This window comes from Patiria miniata, unplaced genomic scaffold (genome assembly GCF_015706575.1).
Source record: "Patiria miniata isolate m_02_andy unplaced genomic scaffold, ASM1570657v1 HiC_scaffold_23, whole genome shotgun sequence".
Lineage (NCBI taxonomy): Eukaryota > Metazoa > Echinodermata > Asteroidea > Valvatida > Asterinidae > Patiria > Patiria miniata.
This window is the reverse complement of record NW_024037062.1, coordinates 4,400,672-4,427,817: the sequence shown is the minus strand read 5'-3', so window position 1 is coordinate 4,427,817 and position 27,146 is coordinate 4,400,672. Positions and strand designations below refer to the sequence as shown.

At 39.8% G+C, this 27,146-nt stretch overlaps 1 protein-coding gene across 2 annotated transcripts in view; it reads left to right on the top strand.

The window, feature by feature from the left end:
• Positions 1 to 24,990, top strand: part of LOC119731316 (solute carrier organic anion transporter family member 5A1-like) — a 49,679-nt gene extending 24,689 nt beyond the window's left edge. The window contains exons 3-10 of one of the 2 annotated variants that reach the window (XM_038204466.1): positions 6,236 to 7,056; positions 7,553 to 7,870; positions 9,044 to 9,205; positions 10,283 to 10,481; positions 16,013 to 16,166; positions 17,334 to 17,542; positions 19,397 to 19,461; positions 21,847 to 24,990. In XM_038204466.1, the coding sequence (XP_038060394.1) occupies positions 6,270 to 7,056; positions 7,553 to 7,870; positions 9,044 to 9,205; positions 10,283 to 10,481; positions 16,013 to 16,166; positions 17,334 to 17,542; positions 19,397 to 19,461; positions 21,847 to 22,136 (2,184 nt within the window). In that variant the 5' untranslated portion in view covers positions 6,236 to 6,269 and the 3' untranslated portion in view covers positions 22,137 to 24,990. Of the gene's footprint in view, positions 1 to 6,235; positions 7,057 to 7,552; positions 7,871 to 9,043; positions 9,206 to 10,282; positions 10,482 to 16,012; positions 16,167 to 17,333; positions 17,543 to 19,396; positions 19,462 to 21,806 lie in introns of both variants that reach the window. The other variant, XM_038204467.1, reaches the window with a different exon arrangement.
• Positions 24,991 to 27,146: the final 2,156 nt, after the last annotated feature.

The following is a 27,146-nucleotide window of genomic DNA, read 5'->3' as shown; positions in this document are numbered from 1 at the left end:
ATGCTTACATGTATATGTATGTACATGTATGCGTGTCTAGTTCTCTTGCCCTCTGGCCCCCCTCCCAATAAATGTTGCCCCTTTAAATAACCTGTTTGGGAATTTAAAAAAAAATAAAAATTTGAATGTGGTGGCCTGAGTAAGAAATTTTTTCAAGGCCCTACTACCGAAATAAAAAAGTGTAGTTCCAGAACCTGTTCCATAAAGAGAACAAAAAATGTGTTCTGTGGCTCAAACTCCTTTGAAGTTTAAGCCTACGGTAGGCCTATCTGCTAAAAGACACACCCAAAAAAACCAGACAAGTGAGAAAGTAGCATTTTCTTCATAGAACTACCGGTAATTGCTCACAGTTTTTTATAAAGTCATCTTAACCCCTTAAGCACGGGTTATAATGGGGACATTCCTCCACACATAGAGCAAGTGGCCCGCATGACTGCACAGCCTTTGTGTGGTAGCGGGACTGCACAAAAGCAGCAGCTGTGGAACTACCCACTAGCCGTGTGCCACGGCATACCACAGCTGGCAACTGCATTCCAATGAGGATTAGCGGCCGCGGCCATGACCGCTTCCCGGGCCCATGGGGTTAATAAAGAAGTCTGTTTGACTTTGTATTTATGAACCTCATTTGCAAAACTAACTGTAAGTAGGTATCCGTAGTTCACTTTCACCCCAAAAGAAAACTTATTAATGCCTAAAAAGTCTTCTAAAATTCATTGTGGAATGTTAAAAAAAATATTTCATTTTAATCATGGAGGAAGGAAAAGACATGACCCAAATTAAAGAAAGGACACTATTACTAAACGACACAATATTTTAGACTGGCGTTCCTGCGCGGCAGGCGTGTCCTTTTGGAAAATTTTCAATTGCTGCTGAGCGGTCGCACTGAATAGCTGTTTTCTTTGGGACTTTTGGACAGCAAACAGGACGCACAAACAAAATGTTCGTAGGGTAAACATGAGTATTCATGAACAGCTTTTGCTCCGTCCAAAAACTGCGCCTAAAGATCTGCCAGATCTCGCCTCTTGTGACATCCATAGTGGCAGCCATGATAATCCTTGTAGGAATGCCTCATTCATGTGCGCTGTGCATGCAACGCTAGCAAGACTGCAGGTCATGATGTCTGTAAATGGGGACGAAGTTGGAAACCAAATGCGCATCGGAACGCTGGTGCGTGGTTCAGGCAAGTCAAGAGATCTAGCTTTTTGGGGGGCTTTTTTTTTGCAATGAAAGTGAATTTCGATTTTCAATTATCTACCTTGACCCACCCACCCACAGTTTCGAAAAGAAATTGAAATGTAAAAACATCAAAATTTTGAATGGCCCCTTAGTTAAACTCATGCATAGTAAACACAAAGTGAAAACATAATGAACCTGTAGTGAAGTAATCAATCGGTACTAAATCAAGCTTTTAAAGTTTCTTAAACTAGTGAGCCTCCTTTCTTGAATTTGAATAAATTGAACTCTGAAATCAATTTAAGCAGAACTGCTTTCATATAATTTAAATACATTTTAGAAATAGTAATTAAATAGATTTTAGAAAGAGGTGGGTGATAGCAAACGTTTACCATGGTGTGTTGTGTGAACATGCTAATACATGTACGTTTTTAATGTTCATTATCAATGCAGATGTGGACTGCCAGTGCCTGACAACAGCTGCATTCACTCTGCATGAAATCAACTTGGAAGGGAACCCACTGACAACTGAATGCCAAACCCTCCTCAAAGACATTTTGAAATTGAATATTAAGATGAGTGATCCTGTCGATAATTTCAATTGTTTAGATTGATCAAATTGAAAGAGCTGTTGTAATATATGGGAGGTACTCTTCTGACGAATGTGAGTGCATATTTATGGTGTATACCAAAGACAAAGAAGAAAAGAATAACATAAGGAGGACACAAGGTCCTTGTTGGACATCATGTACAAATCAACTGAGAAGAGTTACAAAAAAGTAGAAATAAATCAATGCTAAAGGTATGAGAGCTTGGGATATTGTGGACTTCATTGATTTCATTTTGGTCAATGGTCGTGTATTATGGTGCTTCCGGTTTGGATACTAACAATGCTAACAATCTTTCTTAGTAATTAGTTTGCGGCTGCTTTTATTTCTTTTTGCCAAATTGACTAAAACATTTTCCATACATATTTCTTATGTTCCAGAAGCAATGGTGGTAACAACATTTATGTTCAAATAAACTTAAATCCTCAATCCGGATAAGTTGATCTATGGCAACAAACCGTGCTACATATAACCATGTGGCACGGCCACAGTCCAAACCGCACTCCGCGAACTGCGCTATTTTAAGATGCGCGCGCCATTCCGTATAACACGCACGCGTAGTAGGATAACTGCTGAAAAGTTCACGTTGGTACTGTGCGTCAAATTTGCTTGAAGATAAATTCATTGTCACACTTGCACTCGTGGAACACGGAAAATGTTGTGTGTCTGCGTCCAAAATACCACTCGGCCTTCGGCCTCGTTGCGTGTGGGACACAGACGCACCACATTATTAGTTATCCTGCGAGCGCGAGTGGAACACGTAATAATGTAGTGCGTCTGCGTCCCACATACCACGAGGCCGAAGGCCGAGTGGTATGTGGGACACAAGACGCACTACAATATTCCGTGTTCCACTCGCGCTCGCAGGATAACTAATAGTGTTATCCATATTAATTGGTATTGATTATGGGGTGGGGGACAAGTGAAGAGAAGCCGCTGAAACACACCCATGGTACAGTAGTATCTATAAAAAAACAAGACAAGAAGCTACAGAACGTTGAACATAAAGAGGTTTGCACCTTCATGCATCAGTTCCAGCCCAACATGTTAAAAAATTGTTAACAGCTTATTGTGCGCATGTACATGCAAGGCAAATCATGGACCTCAACATCCTTTACAGGTTTGCCACAATGTCTACAACCTCTTTTGTTGTCACAAGTCACAATTGCAATAAGACGAAATTGTACTTACAATTAGTATTTAAAAAAAGTTTGTTTCAAATTAGCACAACATTCAGTTAATTTTTTAAAACCTTTGCAGATTGTGTTCCACACTTTTTAATACCTTCTGAGACAAAAATGAAAGAGTCGTTTATGTTGCAGCACATAATACATAGACGTATAAAAAGTCTGACTTGAATCAAGTCTATTTGATGGCAACCTCATGAACTGCTGGGCGTTTAATAACTGTTTATGTAGGCATAGGCATTTTTTCTGTTCATGTACATAAAAGTTGGCCAATCAAACTGCAAAGAATATATAAAACTGTCGGGGTATCAACCAATGAAATCTCAGATGCCATGAGGTTGTTGCTTTTCCTCAACGTATCCAGTCTACCTTGCAAATCCTGATTAACTCTCTTACAATGAACAAAACTACAGAAAAGCATACAATACACACTATTGCACATGCTATTTTTTGACTGACCGACCCTACATTGAACTTAAAAGGCCAAAAAAATTAGACCTATAGAGTTAAAAAGGGTGAATACCAGATCTGTAGAATTGAAAGGGGTGAATACCAGATCTGTAGAATTGAAAGGGGTGAATACCAGATCTGTAGAATTGAAAGGGTGAATACCAGATCTGTAGAATTGAAAGGGGTGAATACCAGATCTGTAGAATTGAAAGGGGTGAATACCAGATCTGTAGAATTGAAAGGGGTGAATACCAGATCTGTAGAATTGAAAGGGGTGAATACCAGATCTGTAGAATTGAAAGGGGTGAATACCAGATCTGTAGAATTGAAAGGGTGAATACCAGATCTGTAGAATTGAAAGGGTGAATACTAGATCTGTAGAATTGAAAGGGTGAATACCAGATCTGTAGAATTGAAAGGGATGAATACCAGATCTGTAGAATTGAAAGGGGTGAATACCAGATCTGTAGAATTGAAAGGGGTGAATACCAGATCTGTAGAATTGAAAGGGGTGAATACCAGATCTGTAGAATTGAAAGGGTGAATACCAGATCTGTAGAATTGAAAGGGTGAATACTAGATCTGTAGAATTGAAAGGGTGAATACCAGATCTGTAGAATTGAAAGGGATGAATACCAGATCTGTAGAATTGAAAGGGGTGAATACCAGATCTGTAGAATTGAAAGGGGTGAATACCAGATCTGTAGAATTGAAAGGGTGAATACCAGATCTGTAGAATTGAAAGGGTGAATACCAGATCTGTAGAATTGAAAGGGTGAATACCAGATCTGTAGAATTGAAAGGGTGAATACCAGATCTGTAGAATTGAAAGGGGTGAATACCAGATCTGTAGAATTGAAAGGGGTGAATACCAGATCTGTAGAATTGAAAGGGTGAATACCAGATCTGTAGAATTGAAAGGGTGAATACCAGATCTGTAGAATTGAAAGGGTGAATACCAGATCTGTAGAATTGAAAGGTTGAATACCAGATCTGTAGAATTGAAAGGGGTGAATACCAGATCTGTAGAATTGAAAGGGGTGAATACCAGATCTGTAGAATTGAAAGGGGTGAATACCAGATCTGTAGAATTGAAAGGGGTGAATACCAGATCTGTAGAATTGAAAGGGGTAATACCAGATCTGTAGAATTGAAAGGGGTGAATACCAGATCTGTAGAATTGAAAGGGGTGAATACCAGATCTGTAGAATTGAAAGGGTGAATACCAGATCTGTAGAGTTGAAAGGGTGAATACTAGATCTGTAGAATTGAAAGGGTGAATACCAGATCTGTAGAATTGAAAGGGGTGAATACCAGATCTGTAGAATTGAAAGGGGTGAATATCAGATCTGTAGAATTGAAAGGGGTGAATACCAGATCTGTAGAATTGAAAGGGGTGAATACCAGATCTGTAGAATTGAAAGGGGTGAATACCAGATCTGTAGAATTGAAAGGGGTGAATACCAGATCTGTAGAATTGAAAGGGTGAATACCAGATCTGTAGAATTGAAAGGGTGAATACCAGATCTGTAGAGTTGAAAGGGTGAATACTAGATCTGTAGAATTGAAAGGGTGAATACCAGATCTGTAGAATTGAAAGGGGTGAATACCAGATCTGTAGAATTGAAAGGGGTGAATACCAGATCTGTAGAATTGAAAGGGGTGAATACCAGATCTGTAGAATTGAAAGGGGTGAATACCAGATCTGTAGAATTGAAAGGGTGTGACCTTCTGACTGCCATCAAGAACATGTTTAAATATAATGACACCACAAACCAAAGCCTATAAACAAAACATTTTCTTTTCTCTTGTTTTGTACATAACTGTTTTCAGTTTTCTTTTCCATAAATATTCTCTGCAGAACCATAAACAATCTATGCATATGCATGGATTTAATATGATTCTGATATCATTTTCAAGTGTGCATTAATTAACATCACTGTGCACCAAATATCAGTATATGCAGATGGTTGTAACCCCACAAAGAAAAATTAAACTAGCCAGAAACTTTAATTTGTAGACAAAATAGTGATACTTTATGTGGATATGATTTGACTGCACCTGTGCATTCAATTGGCGTGTTATCCTGTTTTTTGCCCAATTAAGCTTCAGTGACGAGGCCCCTTTCTGGTTTTAAGCTAGTACACGTTTCTTACTACTTGGCACTGTCATCCCCTCAATTAAATATACATGTAGTTTGCTGACACCTGTCATATTTGGCAATTACTTGGTGTCATCCATATACATTGTACTGTAGAAACCTTAATACCTTGGGCCAAAATCATGTGTTTAGATATTAAATGTAGTTTGATGCGCTGAGCAATTTTACCAGATTAAACCTATGGGACGTTTACAAATTTTACAAGTCAAAGAGTTGTGTTGTTGATTTCACAGTGTTGCCAACAGTACCCTTTATCAAACAGACACGTCAGTGCTAACTTTCAATTGCATTGATAGAATTATAAGAAAATGTGAGCATTTTGGTACTGGCTCCTGGCATCCCCATTTGCTTATTTACCATCTGTGATGCCTTTCTTCAGTGTAATCCAAGTTTCCCCTCTAACCACACTGGAGAACAGATATGGTCTCTCTGCCGACCAGATTGGTATTCTCACATTTTGGATATGTTGAAAGCACTGTTATTTTTTTTCTTTATATGAGATGAATTATTCCAATAAATTCTGAACGTAATTGCCAAAGTGATGTCTGAATGCTGTCTGAATAATTTACTCTCCCAACCCCTTACAAACAATACAGTTTCCATGAAAAAAAAAGTGTCCTAAATCTTTATGGTTAAATTTGTTATTCTTTGTGCAGACGTGTTCCTACAACCATTCTGAGATTATATGCGATGGCATCTTTAAAGCTTGCTCAGCATCATGAGGGTTCACCCAATGCTCCCAGTAAGGGCATTGATACGGCTTTTAATGGGGAACAAAACTTAAAGACTGGAGGCTCAGGCCAGTGTGATGCAAATACTCAACATGTGACAGATGTCAGTGGTGATGTTGCCCCAAATGAGGCAGACAGTCAGCATTTTGGTATTGGCTCCTGGCATCCCCATTGCCTACAGAGACTGGTAAACCCGGTTGTGTTCGTTGTCCTCCTCTGTTTATTTACCATCTGTGATGCCTTCTTTAGTGGAATCCAAGTTGCTCTTCTAACTACTCTGGAGACCAGATATGGACTCTCTGCCTACCAAATTGGAATGGTTGTCACAATAAATAAAATTGGTACAATGCTTGGTCTGCCAGTAGCAGCATACCTAGGTGGAAGACCTAATACCCATCGACCACGTTGGATAGCAGCTAGCGCCTTCCTGATGGCCTTTGGAATGATTGCCACATGTATCCCACAGTTTATATTTGAGCCATATCAATACCATCACAGTCAATTTGAAGATATGACTGAATCTGTTCTTTCAGATGATTATGACCTTTGCAGTGCCAGCACTAATTATTCATCAACATCATCATATGCAGAATGTACAGAAAGCACTTCATTGGACGATGAAGCAGCCTACATTATAATTCTGATAAGTCAGTTTGTGGCAGGCGTTGGTTATGCACCAACGAGGCCATTGGGCATATCATATATTGATGATAATGTCAAACCAAACAGGGCTGGATTTTACCTTGGTAAGTTGCTATTGCCGTCAACTTCTTTGTTTTAGTTCATGTCAGTTTTCATAATTTTTCAAGATCGGAATCTGTTGGTTGAGCTTCCATCTCTGAGTTGTTTAAAAAATAATGGAATATTAAAGAATTAAATAATATTTACAAATTAATATGAAGTCCCCAAGTCCCATTTTCAGTTATAATAATACATTATCTCAAAACTGTATGAATATACCTGTGTACTTCCCTGAAAAATGGCACAAAGGATGACTAGACATTTTAATGAGCATTTTTGCACTTTGGGAGGGCAAAGTTATATAGTCAATTATTGATAACAGGTCTGTCAGTATAATTTATTTGTTATTTTTGTATGTTTCGGTTTTGTTACTCCAATGTCACAGGACATCGATGCTTCTGACTGATACATGTAGTACTGTAGTGTCTTTTTTCATAGTTAAACACTACTGTTATTTGGACAACCACTAAAGTATTTGATTGGTCTTGTCTGATATTCCAGGAATAGTGTCCAGCATGTATGGTATTGGTGTTGTCCTTGGATTTCTGGCCAGTTCAGCTGCTTCCCTGATTTGGGTGGACTTCTATCGTACCCAAACAACTCTAACCCATACTGATAAGGCATGGGTATCTGCTTGGTGGTTGTTGTTCATCTTTGTAGCATTTATTCTTGTGCTCTCTGGGATTCCATTTCTTGGTTACCCAAAACAGCTGCCAAGGAAATGGAGAATTGCAAATGATGATGTCGACAGTGCAGTACCTGATGACAGCAAGAGCTCTGAACCCATACTCAGTACACTGAAACTTGGTGGGATTAAAGGTACATGTACATGTATGTAATGGAATGGACTCTGGTGTCAAATGGTGATAATGCTATAACGTGACCCGCTTTCCAGAAGTAACCTGTAGTATGATGTCACATTTGTCACAAATTTCAAGCGATACATATTTCGATTAGGAAATGCAGATAAAGAAAATTGCATCCAAATTGGCTATTTTAGTTTAGCAATTGAATAATTACTTACACGTTTTTGAATTATTTTTAGCCCAACAATAATTAGAACCGATAATGGGGGTACCAGGTATAAAGCTACTCGTAGTGTTCACTCGTTGCCCCCCCCCCCCACCCGGCAAACAGGACGCTGGGATACGTTGATGAGCTTCAAAGAATCCTGTGAAGGAAGTGGCCTATGACCTATGTATAAAGCATTTGGCTGCAGCTGTTCAAGACCGCAGTTAGATAATGTGCGCAAATGCTATCCGAAAACTTCCCATAGAAATGCACACGTTCGATACCAGATGTGATTTCTGTTTCATTGCGGACCATGTGGACAAAATTTTGAGCATCGCATAATGCAATCCGATTGTTCGTGATTCGAAACGGAGCCTGAGCAAGTGATGGGAATTGTGAATTTACAATACAGATAAGTTTTACAGAATTTCCTACATTATTACGCTTTTCAATGAAAAAAAAAATCTCTAAACTGGAATAAAAGATTAATGAATCAGTCTTAACGGCCGTTTCAAACCTTGCAGAGTCAAGACCGTGATGACGCGCAGGTGACAGGTAACGCAAAATCCAACCAATCAGAGCATGAATTCATCAGAGTATCTCAGCGTCCTGTTTGCAGGGTGGGGGGTACGAGCGAACTCGTAGGCCAGATCTGTTTGTGCACAAAACGATAGCCTTTCAGATGTTAAAATAGGGGGAAAGGGGTATCTTCATTTACATGAAATGTTTAAAAGTCAACATTTGTTTGAAGAAAAAATCTAACTAAATGAGGAAGACAGGTAGTACATCTTTAGTGATGTACTGCCCGTGCTTTTCAACAGATTCCATTTTATTTTCCTGCAAACATTTTGTATGTTTTATTATATGGTGCAAAGTATGCGTGATCGATTTTCATCTCCCTAACCTCATAACGTGTTTTTAGGGTCGTCAGATGCTTCTGTCAAGAATTGTAATTTTTGTCTTCTTTAATTATAATTTCAGCTCTGTTGAATTCCCTGCTCAGGGTTCTCACTAATGGATCCTACTTGCTGGCATCATTTGCATTTGTAACCTCTGGATTGATCACAGGCCTACTTAGTTTCTTCCCAAAATACATTGAGTCACAGTTTGGCCTGCCAACTAGTCTTGTCAATATTCTTGTGGGTAAGTTCGAGGATTGGGTGGCATGGGTCAGATAATACATGTACAAGATGTCATTGCTAATGAACCTTAATTGTATTATTTCAAAGAGTGAGGTCTTATCAAGTCATGGTCTATTATTGAGATTGTCCCAATATACAATGTTCTCTATAGTGGCATGGTCCATGGCAATTTGCAGAAATGCAATTTGCTTCAAAGGGTGTATAAAAAACTGTGTTTTTGTAGTACGATGGTATTTATCTATGGACCTACAATGGTATTTATTTAAGATTGATGGGCCTTTGAGTCTTTTCGAGAATGATTTTTATTTTATTTTGACAACCTAAGGAATTTTATCTTATTTAAGTCACAGGCTAAAGCACCTGTGCATGTCCCATTAGCATGGGTACACTCAGGTGTACATTTCTTGTTCATGGTCTATTGCCAAGACTTTAATTTAAGCGTGTTGTATAAAGCAGAAGGGACAAAAAATACACAACAATTTGCCGCCACTGCCACCAATTACTTAGCTACAGATGGCATTTACACACGCATCTGGGGTTAGTGGATTCAGCTGCATGTGTAATTGCATGTCTTAGCCAAGTTTTTTACGCAGCCAATACACTTTGCGGTTTTCATCTGATGGTCATATACAAATTCATGAAATGGATGTGTGTTGCTTGATCAGTTTATAACCAATGAATTTTGTGGTATAATGGTAATGTTGTTGATGCGATTAATCTTCACCTAGACATAATTTTTAAGGGGTCCGCTCATAAGTCTGACGCCTCATAGGTCCGACGCCTCATAAGTCCGACGCCTCATAGCTTTGACGCCTCGTAAGTCTGACAATTTAAACGCCTTGTTTTTCCGACGTCGGACTTTTGAGGCATCGGACCTATGAGGCGGAATAAATAAATTTATGCCTCATAAGTCCGACGCCTCATAAGTCCAAAATTTCGGACTTATGAGGCATCGGACTCATGATACGGCCCCATTTTTTAATTGGTCAACTTGCATGAGTCATTCATGCAAGTGATTTGACAAGAGTGTCCTAAATGTGTTCTTCATGTTAACTCTGCATGTTTGTGTTTCAAACAGCCATCATGATACCAGCCCTGGGTTTGGGTAGTATCCTAGGTGGTTATCTGTGCAGGCGATGGAAACTACAGGTTGTTGGCCAGACCAAACTCTGCTTGGCTTGTGTCTGCACCGCTGCTGTATTCCAGGTACTTCTCTTTGTGTTTGGATGTGACAACCAATCCATAGCTGGCATAAATGATGACTTCGGTGAAAACAGGTAAGGTCTTTGAAAAACAGAATTGAACTAAATTTCTATTCAGTTGTAGGTGTCGCAGAAGTCGCAAATCTGAATACATAATGTGTAGATTTCAACATTATGTGTATGTAATATAATGTGTAGATACAGGGATTTCAACATTCGCGTTGATTGCCCGCAGCATCATGAGACAGTCATCGAGTGATATCCTCTCTGTTGCTGGTCTCAAGCAGTTGGTGACCCAACTTACACATTCACCTGGGCACACTGGACCTTTTGATTGTAAGTGAAAACGATCACTGTTTTAAAAGTGTGTCTGTTGTTAACGCCATGCCATCAGATCACATGGCTGTAATTTTCCTTGCTGCCTTATCACACCTTAACTACACAAAAAACAAAAATCAATTTCGCAACCTCCGGGCCATCGATTTTGCAAGCTTGCAATGAATCTCTTTGAGCATTAAAACGCAAGAAGCCCTCCAAAGAGAGGCAATGGATGAAGTCAAAGTTAGCTGTTGACTATCAGGCAATGCATCAAGCCACCTCAGAGTATCAAACCTCGCTAAAGATCACAAAGAAAAGTTACCATCAGGAAAAGATCAAAAATAGTAGCCAGAGTGACCTTGTTCGAGTCATTTAGAGCTGGACAGTCGAAAAACCTCCACAGGTTCTGCCGTCTCGCAACTCAAAGAGTGACCTTGCTCAACACTTTGTCAGCTTCTTTGAAGAGATAAAGTACGTGGTCTGCACCTGTTCCCTCGACCCTGCTGCTGTTAGTGTGATTAGCAGCTGTATCGATATTCTCCTACCAGCGATAACTGATATGACGAACCAGTCACTTCAGCATGGAGTGTTCCCATCAGCTGTCAAGTCTGCACTCATCACTCCTTTACTTAAGAAACCAACTCTCAACCCCGAGATCTTGCAGAATTACAGACCCATCTTCAATTTGCCATTCATTGCACAGGTGATGAAACAAGTAGTCAGCCAGCAACTTGCTTCTCACCAACCAAACACTCTCTGCTTGCTGCATCCCAGTCCCCCTATAGACCAGAGATGCCACTTTTCAGGTTTTAACCTGAATTCAGGGTTTTTTTTCAAAAAATGTGACAAATTACAAGTGCTGGATTTGGTCTGAAACATCCAGAGAAAACACATTTTTGAAAGTGGGTAAGGGCAGTTTCAGATTTTTTAGTAGTGTTTCAGGCTTTTTATTGATATATTGGTGGCATCTCTGATAGATGCAATCATAGCCTCGAAACAGCTCTGGTTCGCGTCTACAATGATGTCTTACACAGCCTGGACACAGAAGATGGGGCAGTTCTCGTTTTCCTGGACCTCTCCTCAGCCTTCGACACTGTAGACCAACCACTCAATCCTGCTTACCCTACTGAACCAAATATTTGGAGTACAGCCGTAGACTGGTTTGGTTCGTATTTGTCAGGCAGAAAACAAACTGTAGTTATAGACGGCAAAATGGAAGCCCTTCACCATTCTTCATCACACACCAGACAGAGTGCAGTGATATCCCTATAACCTCTGGCGACTGCTAGGCTAAACCCTTCGAGTCGGTTCGTGATCTAGGAGTGATCTTTGATAGTCACCTTAGCATGCGCCCACAGGTCAATCCTCAAAGACCATCATTGGTTACCCATTAAGCAGCGTATCCAATACAAAAATACATTATCGACCTGCTCCTTCCATACGAGCTCTTAAGAATGCTTAAGTCATCTCATCAGGGACTCCTCACCACAATGACACCCAAAAACAAGTCTACTAGGCTGTGGAAGCCCTTCCAACCCCTCTTCGAACTATAGACACTTTTTACTGGTTTAAATCCACCCTCAAATCTCACCTACATGTATTTCACCAGGCTTATAACTAGGTCTACACATTGTAAAGATGTCACTAACTTTGTCTTGTCATATCCAATTGTAAAGCACATCAAGATTTCTTTCTGTTATGTTTTGCGCTATATAAGATTGTTCCATTATTGAGTAGTCGGGCACAACCCGACCCCTCTTTGGATTTGTTGCGATTAATCTTTCTTTGAGTGGTCGGGCACAACCCGACCACTCTTTGGAGTTGTTCCGATTAATCTTTGTTTCTTTTTCTTTTTTTCCGGACAATACTTCTCTGCGGGTTTTCTCCTAGACGGTTTATGATATGAACTTGTAACTTTCAGTGTATATGAACCCTCATCCCAAGTGGTGGTACTCTAATGTTACGATGACGTCATCGGGTGTCAAATTACAAACGATTTTTGGTCAAAATATGACAATTTTCCGTCAATTATAACTCTTGAACAAAATGAACGATCGCGTTCATACTTTGTGATCTGATGGACAATACCTTGATAACCATTTTTGAAAGTCGTTTGACCTTTCCTTCCGGGGCTACCGGAAGGTCAAAGTTAGGTGAAATCAAAATGAAGACGTTAGCTTGAAATCAAAACAAAGCAAAATTTCTTCCAAACGCTTTACGGTATGATCCTAAAACCTAGTGTGAACTTGTACCATGTAACGAAGATGTTCTACATTTTGTTACGTCATCATGACGTCATCAGGTATCAATTTACTAGCGATTTCAGGGCAAATTCTGACAAAATAGTTTGCGCTATATCTTTTGAACTAAATAGAGAATCGTTTTCGTTTTTTCATGAGGTTGTAGACTATGCCGTGAGTAACACAAAACCGCTTGACCTTCACTTCCGGTGTTACCGGAAGTGCAATAATAACCGAATATAACTCAAAAGCGGAAGCATTTTACTACACACATACAAATTGTGAAAGTGTTTATTGAGGAATGCCAGACACAAAAAAATAGCGTGATGACGTCATCTTTCTAAAGGGCGCCCCCAGCGGCACATGAAATAGTGTTTGCTTTCTTTAATTTGAAAACCATCCGTTCAAATTTTACCAAATGGCCCTTTGATCATCTTTGATTAACCACAGATAACTTGGCAAGTTTGCAAATTCATGATGGCATCATACCGGAAGTTACTTCTATGAGAATTTGAAAATGATCATATTTTAAATGCAATTCTATCAATTGATCCATGTCGATCTTAGCCCGAATAAGATATCCATTACAATTTTCACCTTTGCTTCCAATACTGTTACGTCATCAAACCGGAAGGTAGAAGACGTGTTATGAATACATACACTTCCAAATTTTCATACATTATTTAACTTCACAATGAGCATTTATCCAATCGGAACTCAGTCAGTATTCACTTCCCGTTTTGGAATAATGACGTCATCAAGCAAGATATAACTTGCATATGTACACAGAATGTTTACTGAAATTTATCACACCGTCAAAGACGTTTTTTTAAACAAAATAATTGATTGTACTGGAATGGAATTAATTTCAAAATCTAAATTCTAAATTAAAATATACAGTGTTTCATCAAATAGTTGTCTACCCAACCACTCTGCGTTTGTAACAACAAACGCGAATCTCTAGTTCTTTCTTTGAGTGGTCGGGCACAACCCGACCACTCGTTGGAGTTGTTCCGATTAATCTTTGTTTCTTTTGTTGATGGGTGTAAGGGTAGACAGATTTTGAGACAAATCAGTATTTTGAAAGTTCAAAAAAAAAGGATCCGTTTTAAATTTTAATTTATAAATCTAATTTATATATTTATTTTTTTGAAATACAAAAATCACCAACCCTGGCATGCATGGCTTGCACAGAAAATGAGCACAAACCTGCAGCATATTTTATGCACCCGGGCGGTATTGTGCACCGAGTTTATGGGAAGGTAGAGTTTAGCAAAAAGCAAAAAAAAAAATGACCCCACCCTATATATTACACAAGGTCCTATTCACACCAAAAATAGAGAAAATCAGAATTCCCCCCCCATTAAAAATAACAGTATAATACACATGACATTAAAAAATGCTAAAGGGGATTGCACTCTGACATCAAAACCACACCCATTAACTGTCGAACCCTGTACTTGTATTCACTAACTGGCACTACCCCCCCCCCCCCCAACAATTAGAATTGCGCAATAACTAAGTCACTATATCAGATATCTCTGTTCTCAGGGCAGTAAGAAATCTGGGTAGGGAATCTAACATACTAGAATTTCTAAATTCTGGTGGCAGAGCAGACCAAATCCTAGGGAATCGATGAATAGCACTCGTGTGTAAAGTCTGGGTCCTAGCATATAAATGTTTAAATGTCAGTACATCAGGATACCTAGGATTAACATGGACATAATTACTTACTGTATCACAGCGAATTAAGTTAAAAGACACTTAATTACAAAGGAAATCAACAGCATGTTACGACGATTGGAAAGAGCAAGCCAGTTCAGTGAGCAAACTATGTCGGTATAAGACATAACCCCAACTTTTTGGGTTAACCCTCTATGTTCCGACATTCCTATGTTCCGACTGCACATATTCCTATTCCTAACCCGAACCAGGAGTAACACAATCTTATGTGCGGGTTGTCGGATCATAAGGGTGTCGGAACATGAGCACCCAAGGGGGGGGGGGGCCCTCGGGGGGCTTGAGCCCCCCCCCCCCCCCAGAGGTTGTCAATTTTTTTTTTTTTGGGGGGGGGGTATTTTTTTTTTTAGTTCCACGATTTGACCTTGGTGATATGTAAGTGGCCTATTTTCGAGTAGTATGATAGGGGTGTAAGTGGCGCCACCAACGTCAAAATAGTCCGTCCCCACCCCAAAAAAACAAAAAAAAATTCTGCGGCCACAAATTTTGGGCAAAATTTTTAAAAAAAAATTCAACTTCTAAAAAATAAATTGTGAGCCCCCCCCCCCCAAATCAAATCCTGGGTGCGCCACTGAACATAGGGGTGTCGGAACATAGAGCAGTCACCAATTTTTTGTCCCAAAATATATTGAGTAGCCTGCCTCTGTATGCGTTCAAGAGCCTCCTCCTGTCCATGAGTATGAGGTAACCATGCAGGCACAGGCAGAACAAGGCTCTTCTACAAACAGAGTTTGGCACTAACTGACGAATTAAAAGCAACAGTTTTGATCAAACTCGGCATTCTATTAGCACGGGAGACTATATCCTTGACATGATCAGTCAGACCAAGCTGAGCATTCAGTGTAACTCCAAGGTACTTAAATGACATTACAGGGGAACCACTCAATGTATAAACAGGAGGCGTAAAGTTACGTTTTCTAGTTGTGTGCATAAGTTTAGACTTAACGACATTAAATTTCATAATATTTGAAGAACACCAGTTACACATCTTATCAAGATCTTGTTGGAGGACAGTGACATCAGAGTTGGAACTAATTGGGTAATACGTGTAGATCAAAGCATCAGCAGCAAATAAAACACATGTGGACTGTAAAGTATGTGATATCGTTGATATTAAACATCACTGACTTACCGGTACTTTACCGACCGACATACTGACTGACTGATGACTTACTGAATTACTCCCCCATACGGTCATCTTACTGACTTACTGACTTCATGTTTTCTTGTCCAGCTCCACCTGGCAAGCCTAGTCTTGGTAAGGATCCATGGATTGCTCAGTTGTTTTTGCACTTTGTTTGATTTCAGAGTAGCTATTCCTAACTTGACATCATCCTGCAACATGGACTGTAATTGCAGACATGACACATTTCAGATGGTGTGCTTCCAAGCTGAGCAAATCACATACATGAGTCCATGCTTTGCTGGGTGTACTCAGAAGTTTGACGCAGCGGACTCCATGGTTTGTATTGAATATTTATGTTTATTTCTATTGAGACAACACAAGAGACTTTTTGTCAAGTCTGTGCTGGTAATCACATTGATCCTTTTTCCTCCTTAAGTCAGTGATTTGACTCGTCTGGAACAAGAATTGATGAAGTTAGGGACTGGAAAGGGTGTAACCTGATGGACAACTCTTTAATCAGCACAGTGTTTTGAAATGTTTTGCAAGCAGCAGAATGCAGTGCAATGCATCATCACTTGTTTATATTTTGGCTAATTTTCGCCAATGAAAATGTATTATTTATACTTTTCCATATCCTACAATGTACCTTCTGATTCAGTGTGGTAAATTATTCTTGATTAAGTTCAACAGTATATTATGCATGGTTGTTAGTTACGAAACTTTAAAATAGCTAACAAACTAGTTTTATTAATTTATTATGCTTCTTTACCCAGGCCAGGGTATGCCCAAACAGTTAAACTGGTTTCCATTGGGACCCTGCATACATTTACAAATTATTAAATATATTTAAGCAAAGTACTGTTCACAAGAAAAAAAATACATTGGTGAAACAGACTACGAACATTAACACAAAGTTTACAAATACAAGCACTTTATAAGTGAAACAGACATCTATTGAACTTTAGGCACAATAGTGACAACATTTTTTTTAATGCAAAAACGTACAAGAAAGAAATAGTTGGTCTCCATGCACACTCCGCACCCAGGATTTGGCTTGGGGGCACACAATTTTTTTTTTAATCAAATTTTGTAAGAAGTTTGAATTTAAAAAAAAATGTTGCCCAAAATTTTTGGCCGCAGAAAATATTTTTGGGGGGAGGGGGGGAGGACCATTTTGACGTTGGTGGCACCATTTATACCCCTATTATACTACTCTAATATTCATATCACAATGTCAAATCGTGGGACTGAAAGAAAATTGACCTCTTGGGGGGGGGGGGCTGAATTAGCGCCCCCGAGGCCCCCCCCCCCCCCCCACAGTAGATGGCTTTTTTTTACCACTTCCAAAGCCCAAGTGGGTGGGACACATCATGTGACAACAGTGATGCATTCCCTCCCAGTGATCTCCCCCAACTCTCCCTTTGCAAACGGAGAGGGGTACTTGTGTGGTTTCACATACATCATATCATCTGTTGCAACCTATCATTATTATTTCACCTTCAGCAATTTGTGAACTGTTCCTGTCTTCATGTTGATGACCTTTCATCATCCGATGTTGTGCAAAATGCCACCTCAGTCAGCAGTGTGTGGGCTGTAGTAAAGGGAGCATGTGCATATCAGTGCAATACACTCATCCCATTCGTCATATGTGTCATCACCTTTGTCTTCATTTTTTCAACTGAGGGGGCACCATTGATTTTGACTGTAGTAAGGTAGGAACCATGTTAAATAACCTTTGTGAGGGTTCTCATTGACACTGAATGAGGTGTACATGTTAATAGCAATATTATGAAGACAATTGTGTCCATTGATATTCATGAAAGTGCTAAGCAATTTTGTTGTGGCACCTAAACAAAGTTGTGGGGACACTAAATTCTGTGTGACCATATCCCTGTAAGTATGTTAAAGTTGAGGTTAGGTTTTTAAACAAAAGTGTGTAACTTCTACATGCTTTCATTAATTTGGATGAAACAGAGATGCGGTGAGCCCTTGGTTGGGAAGACACAATTCTTCATCGGATTAGTAAGGTCAAAGGTCAATTCAGGGTTGTCCCCAGGAATTTTCAAACCTGTGGGGGGAAGCTTTGTCGTGATTCAACAACTTCAGGCATGAGATTTGTCAGACTCTTGTTTGAAAGCAGACATTTTAAATCTGAGAGAAATACATATCTATAAAAAGAAATGCATCTTTCAGAAAAGTTTTCCAATTGTCAGACTTTTTTAAAATTAACAATCTCATTCCTGCAACTTGCAAAGCCACGGCGTGGGGTTTGGGGCCAACTTAAGGGCCCCGCAAAAATTTTTAACTTAAGAAGCTCTCTGGTGCATTTTAGAATAATTGTGGTGGTCTTTAAGGTAGATTTTTCCTTAAAATTCAGAGGAGATTTATAATATTTTATTGAAAAAAGAATCAACATTACACAAACATTGCAACTCCCTGAACTGAAAAAGTATGGATTAAAAGTAAGTTCCAAATTAAGAAATAAGGCCAAGAAAAAAATAATAACTTCTGCCCTCGATTACATGCCTTTCGTCATTCACATCACTATGCTCAACATTAGTCACGACATACCTGCACTGTGTATTGTAGCGGGCAACGAACCACGTGGTGTGACCGAATATGTTACTGTTTCACTTCAAGTATGAGCAGTACAACCTCATTATAAATATATTTAAATAGAAAAAACATACACAGAAAAGAGAGATCACGTTCTGGGAATTTATTCGCAGGAATTCTCTTTCTCCATCAATGTTTGTTTGGTATTTTTTACGATGGCACTGGCCTACCGGCGGCCGCTGCGGCACTTGAACTCATACGGCAACACAGCTTCAGTGTCATGCATGTGCATTTTGATCACACATATGTCAGAATATGTGGCTTTTTGTCAAGATTTTGCTTGGTAAGATGAAATAACAGTGTGTGTAACGATTGTATTGTGTATGTTAATGGCGTGTGTAATAATGTGATCTGAAAAATGTGATTGGCAATTTTTTCTGCGTATTGGGCTGCAATTCCAGTGTATGGGGCCAATACGCATGTTTGTTCAAGGGGAGAACCCTGCGGTCATGTAGGGGTCATCAGAGGTCATTGTTCAAATATACTTCAAATGTTTCTTTGTCTGCAGAACTTGATGGATTTTGAACTTTACTTGGATGGAGTGATCCTGGGGGGGGGGGTTCATCACAACTCTTCCGAAATTGGAGGTCAAAGGTCATCTAGGTGTCATTTGAGGTCGTTCTTTTAAAATGCACAAAATTTGACTTTTTTTAAGAACACAAAACATGATATAGGGATCGACCGCAAAAAAGGTGACACGTGCAATCCTTGGATCACCTTGTCTGAATATGAATGCAGAGTTTGAGCAGCATTGCAAGGATGAAATCAGCTTAGTTTTGATAAGGGTTTAATAAGCATTATAAACTGACTGAACCTTTATGAATAAAGCAAGAAAGTTATTCCAATGATACATGTATCCTGGATGTCGTAGTAGTCGAGGACTTGGAGGGACTAGTGATGGATTCGACTACAACACTATTTCTAACACACTGTGACAATATCTTTATTAGGAGTGTTGACACCAGGGATAAGACGTTTGCCTATGGTATCACAAAGTGTCTCCAGTATGTGATTGGTAAGTAAAGTTTATAGATTGGTAAATCAGTGGTCAATGTGAATTAAGCACAGATCTACCGATGAGAAACAGCATTCAATTCAAATCCTTTTCACATTTAATATATACTCCATGGCTCTGCCATTGAGCATTCACTTTTTGCCATTCAGTGTTCATGTATCAATAGAAACCTTCAGTTCATAGAGAGGTTAAAGCCCCTGTCACACAGTGCCGTTCCGTCATCCCGATGGTGTCATGACCATAGACAGCGGCGAAACTGGACGAGAACTTGACAGCAACTGCTCTGAACGGGGAGCTCGTGCATAGGTCGTGATAGACACTGCAAGGTCCTGACAGAACAGCTAAGTGCCCCGACTGTTTTGAGCATGTTCAAAACAAACGGGAGACTCTCCCGTCCTATTCACAACGGGGTGAGGACGCTGCAAGGTCAGGGCATGGGGCACTCAAACGACCTGGACGTGGGGCCGACGGGATGGCAGTCGGGAGCATCGTTGTGAACACTGCATGCACGGAGCTGCATTAGGACTGTCTTTCACTCACGATTCTCCTACGTCTATACCTTGCTTACACAGTGCGTACCCAGACCTCTCCCCGTTGCTAGCATGGGATAAGCACATGATAGACTTGATGCCAACGGCTGGGACGGGACGAGGACGGTTATGGGACGAGAGTGTGAGCCACTTTTGTCTTGAATAGAACTGCCTGAGAATTGCTTGGACTAGATGAGGACGGGGCACACACAGATTATGGTTTGGGAACCCAGACTGGAGCCATAATTTGTTTTTAATTTCCCGCGTCCTAGCCACGTTTCAATATTTTTGGGGGTCGTAACCATCGTATTTCGCACAGGGCTAGAGAACGGCACTGTGTGACAGGGGCTTTAGCAAGCCATTATGATACAGATGATATGATACAGAAAACAAACAAACAAACACATCAAAATAAATACAAATGCTGAATCATAAACCAGTATCTGTCTCATTTTGTGACACTTAATTAGATGGTGTTCAAATGTTAGTGACTTGAATTGACTCAAGCCAAACTTTGACTCAATTTCGACTTGACCGCAGTACACACTGTGACTCAACTCACTCAACCTTGTTGATCAAATGACTCAACTCGACTTGAGTCGCAAATTTCAGTGACTCATTACAACACTGATTTAAAGGGTTCATGCAATGTAATTCTTTTTAGTGTAATCCTTGAAAATGCACCTTTGTGTCCCATTTAACATTATTTTCAACTTTTGTTTTGCCATATTGAAGGGTATTTTGGTGCCTTTTTGGTTTTTATGCTATGCAAATTTCCATATTCATGAGCAAAACTGTGATGTCATTCCGTGCAGAAACCTCAATGTTACAGCTATTTCTGCACCAAAATTTGCCAGAATTTTGGATATTTTCCGGTCATAAAATTTCTTTTCTTTGGTGATTCCGTTTTTTTATAAGAACAATGCAGTAAAGCCAGTGAGCAACCCTTTCTCACAAATGTTTTCAATGAGCAAATTTTATGTTCACAACAGAAAATCCCCAAACTGAACATTCCTGAAATGATATCACAGCAACTTCTCATTTGGCCAGAAAAGCATGGACAACTTCAAATGTGTAGTTAGGCCAAAAAAAAAAATCTCCGGTTTCTGGTATGCCCGCGCGTCGGCAAAATTAAAAAGTGTTTTTTTCAATGTAAGATGAGGTCTCAAAACCGCCAAACTCACTGGTTTGACTGGAATCCTGCTGCTGCACAATTTTAACGTGTTTTTAGATGGGGTTACAATTGTGTATAAGCTTTATGTGGCCTCTCTGGGCCCCCATATATTTTGCACTAAATTTAGTCGGGCACCATTTGCAGACGGTGTTGTAATTTTGTAATTGTGTGTCAGGATGCCAGACTGACGGAGCGATGGTCGTGTATCTGGAACCTGTAAACACTTTTTAATTAGCTCAATATACTTCTCAAGCCTTATGGCCTTATTGAGGCCACCTCAAGCTGCACTCTGAAGGATATTTTGAGAGTTTTAAGGGGATCGAAGCGTCATCTGCAACATCAGCTGACATTTGAAGAGAAAACAAAAATTGGGTAAAAAAAAAAGAAGCTGCGTCGCCGTACCACTTTTGGGGCAAGCTCCATACCAGAAACCGGAGACTTTTTGGGGGCCTTAGAAGTGCACTTTTCAAAAAATTATTCAAAAAGGGACGTCAAATAGTTTTCATACATTTAAGAGGAATAGAAAGTTGCACAAAATGTGTTCCCAAGAAAAATTAATCGCATTGACCCTTAAAACTAGATTTAGATTAACCCATGAAGCCTCAGGTATTTAAATCAAAAGTATTTATTATTTTTTTCAGAGCGAGTCACATGTATGTATTTTGACTCTTCATTTTCAAGGTGTGATTCCAACACCAGTCATAACAGGCAGTCTGATTGACACCACCTGTAAGCTGTGGCAGATTGAATGTGGTTCTCGCCGTGCATGCTGGATCCATGATCTTGCTGGATTTCGGCACACCATGGCTGGCACTGGGTTACTTGTGCTGGTACTCCAGGCTAGTCTGCTCTCCCTGTGTTGGTATTTTCTACGAAGGGGAGCCAGATATGAGACTGTTGCTCAAGTCCAGGTTGATGGTCATCTGTCATCGGACAGGGAAAATATAGAGCTGGAAGGGATTGATCACTAGGTGTTAGCCAGAATAGCCAGTACACTTGGATCAATATCTTAAATTTGAAAAACGAGGTAATAACGACTGGAATGTTACTTGGAAAAGGAACCATGCCTAGTGTTCGATTTTACCATTGACAGTTGTACAGTATAATATTGTAAACCCCGTATGTGAACGGCTTTTGTGAAGAACCTATGGGCTCCGAACAGGAACAGGAGAAGACGCTTTTTACCAGCTTGAGAGCCCTGTGGATGGGGCACATATAGCGCACGTATAGCATGAAGTATGTATGAGTTATTTTTATTCTGAACGTGCACAAAGCCATAGCGTCTTCATAGTGTCGGGCGTTGTCATCAATGCATTCAAATGTCTCTCCCAGTGGTCTCCCCCAACCACCCCTGTCTTGACGTGGGGGGGGGGGGGTACTTGTGCACGGAGTCTGTACAAGCTGACTGAGTAGATCTCATCACACCCACACATATTTGCTTAAAATTGTAATTGCTTACTTTCAGCCCCAAGCCTGCGGTGGTCAGCTGGCTGATTCTGATCTGATATGGGTCTTTCCTTGAAGTTGGGGAACGCTTTGTGACATTTGGACATATTTGTATATTATCAATAAGGGGTTGCTCAGAGTAACCAGATATTATCAACAATGTTTGTTCTGGCTCCTGTGGTTGTTTAAGAATGCTTTTGAGCATTGGGACACTTTTCAGCATAATATTCTAAAGTAAAACAGTGTAACGATGTAGCACGGACACCACATAATTTTTACCATATTTGATTAGTATTTGAAAGTGTTATGTACACCTTTCCGGCCAAATTAATATCTGAAAATACAATAGATCTTTACAAACTTGTATTATGGAAATTTAAATGAAAGTTTCAAAGTGCTATTCCAATAAATCTGCTGTCTGATGCTAAATCTCACACTCATTTAAAAGAAATATACAACATTTGCTTTTGCTTTAATTTTCAGAAATGAATGGATTTTTGGGGTTAGTATTTTATAGCAAATATTGTTACACTGACCTCTTTAAAGTTTTGTGTTCGCAGATGCTGGAAAAACCAAGAAAATTGTCTTCTTGTAGTCTGGTTCCCTGACCCCACTTCAGATGAAACAAGCAATTTATAGTTGTTGGGGATTTGTAAGGTAAGGGAACCAGTCTAGCTGGCTTGTACCCATGCACAGATGTGTAACCGATTAATTTGGTAAATTGGAGTCAGTATTGAAAAAAACAAACCACTTTTTCCCAAAAACGGTAGGACGACCGTCGTTGGAAATTAATACAAAATTCCACCTGAGTTCTTAAAAATGTCAGCACACAAGGTGCCATGATTTTACAGGATGCTTTAGACTGTCATTGCCTAACTGTTCAGTAAGGTATTTTATAATAACTTTGTAGGTTTTTTTTATGTTTGCAAATGTTGTATATTGCCTTTAAATTGTATTAAAATTAACTGATTTCTTGGGATAGCACTAAGACTGAACACTGAATTTTCGAAATACATGTTAGGAAAAGTCGGTAGTGATCGCAAACCCATTTTCCTTGAAAGTAAAAATATCATGCTGGAAAACACCCAAATGCTATGAAACTTTCGTATCCCTCGGATAGTTCAGTTATTCCTATTATTTAATGAGTATGTTAAGAGTTTTACTGTGGACTCTGTAATTAGTTATAAACAAACCCTGTGGGGTCTCTGTAGACCACTAGCAGGATGCTGCACTTCGCTCAGCACCTGCTAGCTGGGTGGAGTCATGTACTAATGTATTACTTTGACCTCAATTTGCATGTTGACCCCCAAGTGGGCGTGGTAAACCTTGCTGAAGCAATTTTGCCTCATTTTTCATCAATGTTATGTGTTGCATAATAGCAAAATATATGTTTTTGGAGTGTTTACATAGAGATTATGTAATATTGAACTACTCAAAGTCTGAAGGAAACAAATTTGCCAAAAAATCCAACAAAACAAATAAATCACATGTAGGTTCATTAATTTTGACGTGCGTGTCTGTAAATTCAAAGAACCTAGAACAACCTTGAATAGGAGCCAAATTATTACAGATTGTTTAGTTTTGAAACGCTTGAATTTCTTGCACAAACAATCGGAAATTACTAATTAGTCACTTCCACATTGAATTATGAACATTGTACATGGTACAACAATTATTTTGTTATTATTTTATTTGTCATTTAAGCAACCAAACCACGAACAGAATCAATGCATTGCATAAACTACAGCCAGGGATATGTGCCAGGAAAATAAACAATTGAATAAACTGCAACATGAGGGTATTAAACCTTATTTATACAAGATGCAAATTAAGAAAGTAAAAGGTTAATGCTACCAGAAGAAGAGTACATTGCATGTTATCCCACCAAAGAGTAAATGAAGCAACACACGGAAATAGACAACAAATCTACATGAAATGGCCTGATGGACAGCCTGATCACCTTAGAATCTTTTGATTTGTGTAGCTTATACAATTTTATCAACTTCCTCTTAAGTATCCTGACTTTGGCGGAAGACTTTTCCCTTTTATGTTTAGACTTACAATGTAAGTTGCACATTCCATAGTCAGTAAATCTCCGTTTGGTCTGCACTAAGTGATAAAGAGGTGGCACATTTCACTCCTGTGTACATGTATTTTAGTATAATCAAAACTGAAATGCAATCTTTGCTCAAGATTTTGGTTTCTCCGTTTGCTTTATCCAAACAAAAAAAACATTATTTTCCGATTTTCTTGCCTCGTTCCATTTATTTTTGATAAGCTGGTCTAATTCCATTGTCTGTTCAGTCTGTTTTTGTTTGTTTTTTACTTGCATTTATATAGGCCTATACATGCATTTTCAAAATGAAAGAAAAACAAGTTCGTTTTGCACTGTTCGATTAATAAAACATTTTTCATTTCATAAAATATTAACTGTATACTTCTTTTTGCAATAATTTGTTCTGAATACTGATTGCCCACATTTCTACACACGTTCGGGTTACTGATGTGCAAAATTGTTTGATTGTTTTTAAAGAAAATATCTCCATCCACCAGTTCTAAGCATCCAAACTTACCATGCGCGCACAAATTCCTGCACTCCTGATTGCAGCTGCCGTGATTACTGGATACAATGTACATACTATCTTCTGTGATTGGCTTTGGAAGTCTGTCAGCCCTTACCTCGTATTGACAGCGAGGCTGATGGTTGGTTTAACAGCCCTCATCAGCCGCAGTGTTAATACGGGGTAAAAGATGGATAAAAACTGTAACTGTAGCTGCAACTGAACTCCTGGAACCCTTTGAGTTAAAGAAAGAAGAAACTTGACATTAGTAAATGTATCGTCCGAGTGCTTGTAAAGCAAAAAAAAAAAAACCAACTTCACAAACTACTTATTCGAGACACGACCTCGGCCCTGCTTACTCCTGCTAACTAGCCCAGATGTCTACCGAACTTGCCAGGGTCGGTGGGCTGGTTCGAATCTGATTAATTAGCAGGTTAGGATCCCTCTTTTTTGCCGTTGCTATTTTTACGAAAGTCGACCGTTGGGCATGCGTCAAATGGTTCTCGGACTTTATTACCCCTTAAACAAATCCTTCAGAGCCAGGAATCAGAAAGAACAATTTGATTCTGGCCTTCGCCAGCTGTTACTTTAGGTGATTTTATAACATGAAAGTGTCCACGGGAGCGTAAATCCGGGGGGGGGGGGGGGGGGCACACACACCCAGTCCTGTTTTACTATACTCATGAGGACCTGCCCCTTCCCTTCTTTCGTTTCGTTTTGTTTGTTCTTTAACTTGTTCTCGAGAGCTCCCATAAGGTTTGTACACGAACTCCCGAGGACTAGTGTCCAGGTCCTCGGGCAGCGTCGGGCCCATTGTTATCGCATACATCCCATTGTCCCAAGTCCTCAGTCTATAGGATGACCTGTACACACACTTTTTGACCGGGGGAGCCGGATAGGCTATTGGATAATAATATTGCCCCCCCCCCTTTTTTTTTTTTAGTTAAGACCCCGCCTCTTGACTTCCTAGATTTTGACCAATCAGCGGGCGCTTTCTATTGGCCTATCGGGTCTTCGCTCATTCACCGGTAGTCTGGTTCCCAGACCAAAAATTCTGACTATTTCCGCATCCGAATCAACTGTCTAGAGCTAGGGCTGCATCCGAATCAACTGTCTAGAGCTAGGTCTAGGTCCGCGCCCATTGAAAATACGCGGGGACGCGCTGACAATAGACGTAGCCGTACCTCTGGAAGCCCATTTCGGACACGGCCGGTAAGCACAACCTCGACCCCAGGGTGTCGAGCAGTACGCGCCCATCACTATTGGAAACACGGTTGGAAATAAAGTAAGCACTGGGGACGAGGTTGGGTGTAGCATGAATTTAGGTTTTATGAAATACGGACTCTTTGGTGGTATTGCGCATGCTCATGCATAGATAATTAGGAGAGGGACCGGTCACGTGAGAGAGTTTAACCAATAAAAGGGAAAAAGAGTCCGATTTTCACACGAGTCCGATTCATATGACACCGGTAATATATTGTATTACAATTTACGTCACGTGACAAACGGGAGGAATTCCTCCTTTTCCCGAAAATTTCCGAAGTTTGCCGAATTCGTTCAAGGGCGGATCCAGAACACAATTTTTGGGGGGGGCCAAACATTTTTTTGGACCCCCCCAAAAGTGGGTCCAAAAAATTACGGCGTGGGGTTCGGGGCCCGCTGAAGGGCCCCGAAAATTTTTTGGATTCTAGATGCTCTGTGGTGCGATCTGAGGCAATTTCTGACCACTTTAACCAATGTTTTTTTTGAGGAAAAGATGGTGGTGTACTCATTGCCTGCCTTTATTGCGATGTCACATCAAAAAAAAAAAAAATTGGTCTCGTTTTTTGGGGGGGGGGCATGGCCCCCTTTGGCCCCCCCCCCTGGATCCGCCCTTGAATTCGTTTCGTCGACAATCGGATAGCGCCCGAGTATTTCCGAATATAATATAGGTTTAATTAACTGCTAATTGCTTATTAATTATTTTTTTTAAAT